This window comes from Pelophylax lessonae (assembly GCF_965119305.1).
Source record: "Pelophylax lessonae genome assembly, chromosome: 5".
Taxonomy (NCBI): domain Eukaryota; kingdom Metazoa; phylum Chordata; class Amphibia; order Anura; family Ranidae; genus Pelophylax; species Pelophylax lessonae.
Window position 1 is genome coordinate 79,371,207 of NC_138772.1, and position 12,017 is coordinate 79,383,223.

Below are 12,017 nucleotides of genomic sequence, written 5' to 3' on the forward strand. Positions count from 1 at the left end.
ACTGACCATATATGGAGGGGCCCATAATATATACTGCCTCATAATGAGGAAAAAAGGGAACGTTTACTCACCATACCGAACCGACAGGCACCCTCTCTTCACAATACCCTCTCCACCGGGGTGGGGGTTTGTGGACGCCTCGACTCTCTGGTACCTGGCGTCCAAGCGAGACTTTTAACTCGCAAAGTCAGTCCCTTCACTGGGACTCCGTCGCGGCCGACTCAGCGCACTGGTCTGCACGCGCTCTTAGGCAGAAACCGGGGTGACCACTGGATCTCAACATCCAGCCCGTCGCCCGGCCCCGCATACTTACTTGAATATGTCGCGGCCGACCAAGCGCAATGCCATGGTCTGCGCGCGCTCGTAGGCCGGCTGGGGTGACCACAAGTGTCGCCCAGTCCGGCATTTTTGCTTGAAGATCTCACAGGAAAAAACACTGGAGAAAACTACCTAAAAAATGTCTTTTTCTTAAAGAAAAAAAGTCTTGCCAGGACCAAAAGATCCCAGCAAGGAACTTAGGTCCTTACTCCTGACTAGACAGAAAAAAACTGATTCCCTGTAGCAGAGAGAGGGAGGATATACCCTCAGGGACTGCCCCTAGGGTGGAGCCAGAACGTTTTGTCATTCTGCCTAGTCCTACTCCTGCGGAGACAACATAACCCAGCTCTTGAGAATCAAGAAGACTACGTCTGTCAATGAGCGATAGAGAAACAAGGTCTGGCATCCTTTGCGGCTTTCGGGTTCTAGTTTTCAGTAAATGACCATACTGCTGTGGAGAGCCATGGTAGTTCATTCATGCTTCCTGCCTGATTGTATCTGCTTACCCATACAGGATATACAGGAATGCAGATAAACTGACAGATCTGCTGGAGACCTGCATGGCACATGATCGCTGGAGCAATGCTTTAAAAGCTCCAGAAAAAAAAAACGTGCATTATTTTTTTTTTCCAGAACGTGAGCTTATCCTTTAAAAGAGATCTACAGTCACAGTATACACTTTCATTTTACAATATCAGCATTGAAATAGTAATACAAACAATAGTTATTTTTGACAATTCAATATAACCCTACTTGAAAATCTAATTTCCTGTTGCGAGTACGGTCTCTTTCCACAACTTCCTGGATTCGATGCATGCTTTGCAGCTTCTCTGCTGTTTACTTTCCATTTCTAAGGACTACATATCCCACGATACCTTGCTTACTGCAAGCAGTGATTCCTACACTGACTCCACCTCCTGAAACTCCTCCTCTCAGGACCTCTGTAGTTCAGAAGGCAGGCTCCATGAAATGTGCAACACAGCCGTGCCTACTCACAGGGCATAGTGCCTATATGTCACAGAATTCCAGGACGTAAATGTGTGGGGATTAATAGGAGTAGGCTAGAAATAATTGAAATACAATGTGGAAATAAACGTGTGTTCAAGTTTTTAACCATAGATATGCTTTAAAACCTTTACTGAAATTTCAGAATGACATTTTTTATTCATTTCTATTCACCGCAGCATGTTGTGATACAATGTACTGTATCGCCTTGTTGTACGGAAGTACTGAATGCAGTAACAATACTATTTTCAGTGCACCACAATGTGTTGGCGTGAATTTATGCAAAATAAAACACAGCAATCTCCTTTGCCTATGCATTTGGCTGCTTTGGAAAAGGCTGCCCACTGTGCCAATGCATCCAGTGTAGACCAGGCCTAGAAAAAAAAACTGGTAAAGCAAACACAATGCTTGCCTCCACCCTGACTAGGGGACACGTATACCCCAAAGCTGAACTTGAGACAAAAAGGTAAACAATTAAAATCCATACTGGTATATGGTATGGGGTTAAAATTCTGTGCAGACAGTTTTATGCTCTAGGTACCCCTGTACGACAGCACAGCAAGTTCATGAACACGCCTGTACCCTGCTAATTTGAAAGTAAAGGAGGTACATTAAACGTCTACGCCATTGTTTTCTCCTTTGGGAAGGTTCCCTTCCAGAACTTTTTCCTAACATTGCCAAGAGTACGGCTTTACACACAAACAATAGCACTCAATGGATATGCTGTAGGTGTCAGATGTGCTGTAATTTTACATTATATATATTATATATATATATATTAAAACACAAGGTGACCAAAACATGAATGCAATAGACTTAAACACCGATGTAAAAGGCACTGGCTTACTTGAGTTTTGTGAATACAAAGGCCCGCCATTGATATGAGGTTGTCCAGAAAACTGGGAAGTCACAGAGGGGGTCCGCCTGTATCCTCCGGAAGAAGTAGAGGATGTGTTGGAGTTGTGCCGAGAGATCTGCCTTGCCATGGAGCCAAACTGGGAGCCTGGAGCCGAGCCACCACCAACTGCTTGCCGAAAAGAGCCGCACAAAGCAATGGGTTACTTTATTATGCATTTCAGTGACACCAAGCAAAGCCTTTACAGTCAATGGGGCCCCCTCTATATTGCAGACAAGAAACTCAGATGATGATTTGGCAGTTCCGCTCCGTATGATGTCACCTTCCGGGCATCATATGCAAAAAAAACTGCTGTCCAAACTTGCAGATCACGCTGAGCAACGATGGCACAATGGTCACAAGTATACTGACTTTGCAATAGGTAGCATGCACCACTTATAATACAGTGTAAAGTAGGCTTGAGCTTTGTACCTGGGTCACCATCTTGTGAGGTTGCTCTAGCATGCAAAATCAGTTGCTCAAAATGCCAGGTACATATAACACACATCCAAAAATGATAAAATGATCACTGAAGATATATAACCAGGCTCTAGATTTAAAACAGTCAGTCTCAAAACTGCTCAAACAGAACAGCAGCCAGACGTAGTTTAAAATAAACTTTTTGTTATTAGGAGCAGAGTATCCATATTCTGTGCCCAACTAAGAAACCCTGGAAAAAAGAAAAATGGACTCTGAATTGGCTCCTTTAAAAGGGAATTCAATTTTTGGTGCAACTTTCACATATTTCCTCCAAGATTCAATTGTTATATTTGTGAAATGTCTGTGTAACACCACAAGCAATCTGCATCCCTACTCAAGATCTGCTGAGATAGGCTCAAACTTATCAATGGTGTTTTGATTCCAATGAGACCAAAGCTGCCCCACAGATATGTGCTGAACCAGCCAAGTAGTAAAGCACAAGCACTGTGCAGGACAGATCTACAAAGTACAGCCTGCATACTGTATGTAACTGGCAAACACTGCTTCCCCGTAGTACATATAGGGTCAAAAGCTATATATAGGAGCAAGTTTTTTAAGGGCCCTTTCAAACTGATGTGCATTTGCCGCAAAGGAACGCACATCTTCAGAGGCACAAAAGCACATGCAAAATGATTTGCCTTAAAATCCTATGAGACGTTTCATATCGCTGAATGGCTTTTGCTCTGCAGTTTAAAAACCCCCCGCATGCTGCAGCTTTGGTGCCCTTTTAAAAACGCGCACCAAAGATGCACCTTCCATTGAAGTCAATAGGAAATTCATCAAACATGCACCCAGGGTTTCTTTTAGGTGCGTTTTTGGGGTCATTATGCTGATTAGGGAGCGGGCATCTGCCGGCGTCCTTAACCAGTGAATAGCTGAATGTTAAGAGGCGGGCTTCCTTAATCAACAGGGATGTAAACAGTGCCCCCCTCCCTCACACAGCCTCCTGCCCCCTTGGTGCTCACCAGTAGCACCAGCTGTGGATCCCATCCAGCCTTCCCTCACCTCCTCTACTTTAGGCTCCGTTCACATACTGGCGTCCCAGATAGCAGCGATTCTGCCCGCGATCCCGAATCACGGCCAATCACAGGAAGCCCACGCATCACTTCTAATGGCACCTGATGAATCGTGGTAAAATCAAGAAAAATAGATTTGCGGGACGCCTGTCGCCCAAAAGAAGTTCAATATGTGAACAGAGCCTTAGATTCTGGTAGCTGATGCTCCCTGATGTCCCACCATTTCTCCCCACCACCCCCCATCCCGGTGGTAGCATTGCACAAGCACACTGACCACTGGGGGAGGCATTATCATAGCTTGTTACAGATGCTGGTGGATTCCGGTTCCTTAACCACCCACTGGCGTCTAACAACCAATGAAAGCAGGTTAAGGAGCTGGAACCCAAAGGCGACCTTAACCAGCTATTCACGCATATGGGCTGTAATGCAATACACTTAAAAAACGCTCTATGATTTTTTTGAAAATGCATGGACTGTTTTAGAAGTGCTGCAATGTAAAAGCTAAAGCGCTGCAGTGTGAAAGCAGCCCAAGACAGAAGCAGAACTCCAGGCAAACCGCTAAATACAAAACTGAGATAAGTAAATTGCTTAAACCAGTCCAACGATCTGTAATTCTACTTTTGCGGAGTACAGATAAGTTACCTACAAGGCTGGTTATCATAGCTTTCCATGGCTCCTGGGGATGCTAAATATCCTAATGGACTTTATGCCCAATACTACGGTCGGCGCCCTTATTCTGAAACCATGAGTTAAAAGCTAGCTCAAGCTAGAATACCAGTGAGGGGGAACCAAAGTCTTTCGTTCTCCCCTTGTTCATTCACAAAAAAGCCTTGTGTACTTTTCACAGAATGCAATGCAAGTGAAGAGCCTGACCTGCTCTTCTCTCGTCATCCATTCACAGAACACTTTTTGAAAAGAAGCTTTGTGAATGCAGGAGTGTAAGAAAAGAGCAAATGACTTGATCCCAGCACTGTACTATAGGTGGAATGGTAACAGCTGCCCGTAGCATCCAGCATAAATAAAAAATAGGATTTGTAGCATCCCCAGCTACCAGTCAGACCTGGTAGATCTAGCTTTAGAGGCAATTTATCTGGACCCAGAAAAATCGGATTTTTGTAAGATCTTACCGTAAAATCCTTTTCTCTTAAGCTCATTGACAGACGTAGTCTTCTTGATTCACAAGAACTGGGTTATGCTGCCCTCTACAGGAGTAGGACTAGGCAGAAAGAAAAAAAACGTTCTGGCTCCACCCTAGGGGCAGTCCCAGAGGGTATATCCTCTTCCTGTCTGCTACAGAGAATCAGTTCTGTCCCAAAGCAGCAACAGAGAATTTAACCCAACCCAACTCAATGATAGAGGGGCGGGTACTACGTCTGTCAATGAGCTTAAGAGAAAAGGATTTTACGGTAAGATCTTACAAAAATCCGATTTTCTCTGTCGCTCATTGACAGACGTAGTCTTCTTGATTCACAAGAACTGGGACGTCCAGAAGCAGTGCCACAAATGAGGGGTGGGATTGACCGAAATCAAAATCCAAACTAGAAGGCCCAACCGGAGCCAACCAGAAGTATCAAAGGACTCATCGAGTAAACAGATGAGACCTTTTGAACTTAGGTCCTTACTCCTGACTAGACAGAAAAAAAACTGATTCTCTGTAGCAGACAGGAAGAGGATATACCCTCTGGGACTGCCCCTAGGGTGGAGCCAGAACGTTTTTTCTTTCTGCCTAGTCCTACTCCTGTAGAGGGCAGCATAACCCAGTTCTTTTGAATCAAGAAGACTACGTCTGTCAATGAGCGACAGAGAAAAAGTCAGTTTTTCCTGGTATTATACCCCAATTCATACAGCCTGGCCCTCGACTTTCGTCTCTTGAAGGCAAGTTCTCTGATCGGCTCATTCAGCTGCCTCTACCCCTCCCAGTCTGCTATGCAGGGTTTGCAGGAGCCTGGAGAAAAGTTATACATTATTTTTAGAAATACATACCTGGATAGTATCCATCTTCCTGGAGCTTGGCTTTTACATTCACCAAGATAATTATGTTCAATAATCACATTCACATACAAGATATCGATTTTGGAGAGAAAAAAAAAAAAATATTGGTTCTATAGATAGTTCCCAATTATATGTGACAGTGGGGGTTTGCCATGTTCGCTCATACAACGCAACTACTTGCCAATATGGAAGTTGTTTGGCGAGTTAGTCAAGGAAGATGCATTGAAAACTGCACCCATCCAGGCCCGGATTGGCTAATCGGGAGAACCGGGAGAATTCCCGGTGGGCTGGTCAGTTTTTTTGGTCGCAAGGGCAGTTGTCAGGTCACTCCTAGTCATAGGCGACATTTCCGGCTGTAAAGAAATGCTGCGGGATCGCTCTCTTACTAGCAGGTCACTTCCTTGTGTCCAGTGGAGAGGGGAGGGGCCTCTGACCCAAGCAGCTAATCACCTTCTCTCTTCAGTGTACAAGCAAAGCAATTCACTTGTACACTGAAGCCGATTAGCTGCCGGGGTCAGAGGCCCCTCCCCTCTCCACTGTACACAAGGATGTGATCTGGTAGCTGGAAGGAGATCCCACGTGGGCATCGGAGCTGCATGCAAGTCAGATCTAGCAGCGATTTCCCCTCCCTCCTCCTTCTGGACCATCGGGGATCTGTAGTAGAAGGATAGGCAGCAGCGCCGCTGTCCCCGTTCATGGCTCAGGTAGTGGCAGAACCTGCAGCACACTCAGTGCTGCACCCAGTCTAGTCACCTGAAGTAAAAAAAAAAAAAAATGTTGAATCTGCTGTCAAGTTTATAGTGCATGATTGTGGGCAGTGGGGTTTGGGGGTACAGCGGGTAACATGTGCAGGAGGGGAGTGTTGGGGGTACAGAGGGCAACAGAAGTGCAGGGGGGGTTGAAGGTACAGAGGAGAACAGATATGTGGGAGGGTACAGAGGAGAACAGATGTGTGGGAGGGTACAGAGGGGAACAGATGTGTGGGAGGGTACAGAGGGGAACAGATGTGTGGGAGGGTACAGAGGGGAACAGATGTGCAGAAGGTGGTTTGGGGGTACAGAGGGGAACAGATGTGAGGGGTGGTCTTGGGGGTACAGAGGGGAACAGATGTGAGGGGTGGTCTTGGGGGTACAGAGGGGAACAGATGTGCAGAAGGGGGTTTGGGAGTACAGAGGGGAACAGATGTGCAGAAGGGGGTTTGGGAGTACAGAGGGGAACAGATGTGCAGAAGGGGGTTTGGTAGTACAGAGGGGGACAGTTGTGGGGGGGGGGCTTGGGGATACAGAGGGGAACAGATGTGGGGGGTGGTCTTGGGGGTACCGAGTGGAACAGATGTGGGGGGGGTTGGTGGTACAGAGGGGGAACAGATTTGTTAGAGGGTACAGAAGTGAACAGATGTGCAGAAGGGGGCTTGGGGGTACAGAGGGGAACAGATGTGCATGGGGGGTTGGTGTTACAGAGGAGAACAGATTTGTGGGGGGGGTACAGAGGGGAACAGATGTGCGGGGGGAAGTTGAGGGTACAGAGGAGAACAGATTTGTGGGAGGGGTACAGAGGGGAACAGATGTGGGGGGTTGGGCTTGGGGGTACAGAGGGGAACAGATGTGCAGAAGGGGGCTTGGGGGTACAGAGGGGAACAGATGTGCATGGGGGTTGGTGTTACAGAGGAGAACAGATTTGTGGGGGGGGGGGTACAGAGGGGAACAGATGTGCAGGGGGAATGAAGGGTACAGAGGAGGACAGATTTGTGGGAGGGTACAGAGGGGAACAGCTACTGTACTTGCATTGAATTGGAAATGATCATATTTTTTGAAAAATACAATGAATTACAAGGCTGTTACAAGGCTGTAGAGAACAGTGCACCATTGCAAAGTTATTATAATAATGTAAATAATTACATTATTTTAATATAGTCAATCGTTAACTAAAGTGGGCCGGTCCAAGGCATGAAACTCCAGGGCTGAAAATGAGTCCCACTCCGGCCCTGCACCCATCTCACTGAACATGATAAATCTACTTTTCAGGCTGCTTGTATGAACACCACTTCAAAAAAAGATATTTAGCGAGGATGCAGATTACACCATATCACAGACACATCAAATGTAAAATCTACATAGAACAAAAAAAATAAAATAAAAATACTGTATCGCAACTCAGTTCTGGTTTTTTATTCTTCAGTAATCATTTTATTGTCACATCATCATCATTGCAGATAAGAAAACAGAATGGGTCACAACTTCTAATCCATCACCAATAAATTAATAAGTCTGAAATTAGCAGGTTTAGCTTCATGCAAAATACATCATTTTTCCATTTGATGAGTAAAAACATCCTGAACACTTTCTTGCCAAGTGAGCAATGTAGCAGTTTATGTAACAGATGACCTACATAAAATTCCCTACAACAGGATATTTCCTCATTTTAAAAAGACTGTCCAGGAAAAACTGAACTCTTTCCACTTAATGGGGATTGTTTAGCTTTGTAACCGTCTAAAATCTTGCCAGGAATTGGAGCTGTGGAAGCAGGAAATGTTTCGTCCGCACTTTCACAGGTTCACATTCAGGGTCATGTAGAACACACGACCACAATTAGTATAGGAGTTTAGGAAGGAAGTCAGCAAGTTGCACAGGATGATCACCATGTGGAATAGACGTGCCACTGAACAGATATGCTGCATCTCCTAAATCAGTCTGACTGCAGAAGTTTGCTTCATACTTTAATCTGATTTAAGACTTGTACACCGGTAACACCTTCCCATCTTGACTTTCTCTCACCAGTATAATCATATCTGGTGTCCAGCCAATGGTCTTTGATCTCAGCCTAAAATGTCTTCGGGTACAAACGTTAAGGACCCTTTCAGATCCCGCTCCAAATTAGCAGGGGATCTGTGAGCTGATTGGAGCAGAGCGGGAGGAGGCCACATCCATGTCGGCTCAATTTATACTGATTGGACACTCAAGACCCCGCTGATCTCTATGGGCCGACAAGTGTAAATAGACTAATTTGTTTACAGCCAGCTGCCTCTAAACCAGTCCACAAAAAAAAAAAAAAAACTAGAGGATGCAGTCCAGAGGTAGGTGGGTGTAAAACGGACACAAATCAGTTTACAGCCACCTGGCCAAAGGGATGCATGGACGTTACAATAAGATGTGCGTGGAAAAACTAACAAGTGGACCTAATTAGAAACGCCTATTTGAAAGGGGCTATAGAGTTGGCAAGTTTGCAGCTTTTCCTGAACACTTCACTTTTGGCAGATATTAAGGGAGTAAAACGTTTTCGTCTAAACTGCTGCCACAACAACGTAAAGGCTTGTGCCATTATTCACCAAGGACCTCTCCATCATACATTCCTACAAAAAAATGAATAATGTTGAAAAATCCTTTTCTCAGAGTTCCAGATGGACGGGGACCTGAATTTTGTCTTGTTGGTCTTACAAAGGCTGCTTACAGGAATGCACCACAAGCCTGGATACCTGACATGCAAGAGTGACGGCCACATGGAAAGCCACCTTCTGTCAATCAAGTCTTCATTTTTCAGATTCAGTAGCATCCCTCTCTAACTGTAGTAGTGTGCTTCCAACCCTTCTAGAGAATCACAGCAAAAGGCCCCTTTCACACAGGGAGTCCGTCAGGCGGACTGTTTTTCTCAGCGGGGGGATCGATCCGCCAATCTCCCACTGAGCAGGCGGATGAACACTGTGTCTCTGTGCTGTGTGCTGAGACACAGCTATCAGGTCCCGCAGTTCTCTATGGGGGAATCGAATGGGAACGGACCGTCTGTCTGTTCTCATCTGATCCGATCCGCTGGACGGATGGAAAATAGGGTTTCCATCCGTCCAGATTTGACAGATCGGATGTCAGCGGACATATCTCCGCTGACATCTGATGCCCCATAGAGATACACGGGGGCGTCCGTTCAGATTCGCCAAAAAAACGGACAGGCGGATCTGAACGGTACGCCTGTGTGAAAGGGGCCTAAAGCTGACCTTAAACAATTCAACATTGGCACCACCTAGCTCAACCAACTTCTCTGAAAATACAAAGGAGCCAGGTGGAAACCTGTTAGCCAAACTGATGGTATCCAATCAGATACAGTTTCTGTTCAGGTTTTCAAGCAGCCACGGTGTCGCAGCTGTTTGAATAAAACAGCTGGCAGCAGAGAAACCTCCATCCATGCTGTGGGGAGGTTCTATGCCTATATTGTTGACCCAACATGGTTTCAGGATAGGAAAAGTATACTATCTTTTTATCAATGATACAAACAGAACTGGACAAGCATCTGTAGTATTCACCTGTGGTGATAAAAGACACCCCTCGAGAGTTCCATGTTCTTTCCTAGAAAATCCCTTTAAAATGTGGACTGCTTCAGTTAAAAAAAAACACACACATGGCAGAGGCAACAGTTTCTGCAATTATATGGCTCAACACAATCTAATTTGTCTGTGAGATGTACTGCAGGATAATACATCTCGGAAGCGGTAATATTGTAATGTGTCATTATTTATTAACCATGTTCGATTGAAACTTAATAGCTGATGGCAAGGAAAGTCTGCAGGATGTTTAGCAAAGCCTCTAAAGTGAAATGTAACTTAAGGAAGCCCTTAGAAGATTATAATAATGAAACAAAGCTTGGCTAGAAAATAAAAAATATAAAACGATGGTTTATATTTCATAAAGCAGCAATGCACTCATCTGATGAATAACCCTTCCCTAATTACTGTGTGTGCGGATGCTCCGGAAGGTAGTTGAGAAATTCATATTTTGTTTGTAATTTAGGAGGAAAAAACAAACAGTTGGTAGCTCTACAGGCTTAAAGGTGCAGTGTTCTTAATCAAGATAGTTGGGAAATAGTGGAAGAGACATTCTATATCTGCTCCCACCACCACTTTAAGAGGACTGACAGAAAGCACTGGAAGGGGCGCTTACATTCCATCATGGATGCAGAGCTTTGTGGTCCTGGGGGAAGTAGTCACAGACATGGAGACTCCTCTATCCATTAGGCGTTATGCAGTCAGCAAGATTTTAAAAAATGGCTAGTGGATTTCTACAATTAAGGGTTTATGGAAATTAATTTGGAAGACCGTGTGTAAGTTACACTTAGAACATACAGTAGTTCTCTACACCTTTACGGATCTTGGTATGCTAGATTTTGGAGGGTACACCTTACTGGGAATGCATCTAGAAGAAGTATACCACTGGTAGGATTATACAAGGAGCCCCAGCACTGGGAGAGTTATACACTTCCACCAACTGCTAATAACAGGACAAATGCTGCCACACTTGCAATATTGCTCATACTAAAATCAAAGCTGGGCAAGTTGCCTCAAAGATCAATAGAGAGCACAACTGCCATGCACAGAAGCAGGACGGCATTTAGAAATCATTGGGCCCCTTACATCTTTCCTAGCTAGCCCCCCCCCCCCAAACCCCCCTCCACTACTGAGGTGCAGAGGAACAGCGGCACCGACTTAATCCGCCTACGCCCGGGAAAATGAAAGAAAAAAAAAAAAAAAAGTCCCTCCTCTGCTCCCACCTCCTGGGCCCCTCTGTTGAAGTGATGGGGTGTAGGAAAATGCAATTTAAGCTCTGGTAAGCAAATAGGAGTGGGGGAGTGGTCTAGTAAAATCTATTTATTTAGGAAGAAATGAACAAGAAAGCTGCCCGGACCCCCCTTTTTAGCTGATGAGGCCTGGGCCCAGTACAATAGGACCAGTTGTACTGCCTGATCAGCAGCCCTGCATAGAAGAATGAATGTGAATACTGAGTGAGCAGGGGAATTTTTTCTTGTAGTTTTATGGTTTGGTTCAGACTGATCAGATCTCTTTACAAATGGGCAGCTTTAGATTGGCTAGTGTGAAACCCTAATTTACTGGCAAACGTTCACTCACTTCAGAAGATAAAGAACCTCGCGGATGATAAAGACTGGTCCAAAACTCAGATATGAAGTGGTTCCTTCATTCGTGTAATTTTGTCTATAGGAGATACACTACAACACAAATCACAACCTATGTAACCATCCAGAGGCTATGCCACAGGGGGTGCATTTCAGTTTAGATTCTACAAGCACTTTTCTAATTACGGTATGATGGGAAGTGTACTTTCTGTAGTAATCTGTAAATAACGAATGGCTGCATAGCAAAATATTGTTTAAGTGATTAAGCTGCTAATGTATATAACAGGACTTTTCCATTTACATGGCCAATCCAAAGGTCGGATAAAACGTATATTCTAAACCCATCAGGTCAGTATAATGAATAAGTAATAGGCTGCATTTGTTCTATGAGCTACACTTAATTACATATAACTGTAGGT

The 12,017-nt window shown here is 44.8% G+C and overlaps 1 protein-coding gene across 11 annotated transcripts in view; it reads right to left on the reverse strand.

Moving 5' to 3' along the window:
* Window positions 1–12,017, reverse strand: part of ABI1 (abl interactor 1) — a 144,953-nt gene that overhangs the window by 29,213 nt on the left and 103,723 nt on the right. For 7 of the 11 annotated variants that reach the window (XM_082258567.1, XM_082258565.1, XM_082258561.1 and 4 more), the window contains one exon: window positions 2,171–2,347. The exons of 3 other annotated variants lie outside the window; for them this stretch is intronic. In XM_082258567.1, coding sequence (XP_082114693.1) covers window positions 2,171–2,347 — 177 coding nt within the window. Of the gene's footprint in view, window positions 1–2,170; window positions 2,351–12,017 lie in introns of all 11 variants that reach the window. One more of the 11 variants, XM_082258562.1, reaches the window with a different exon arrangement.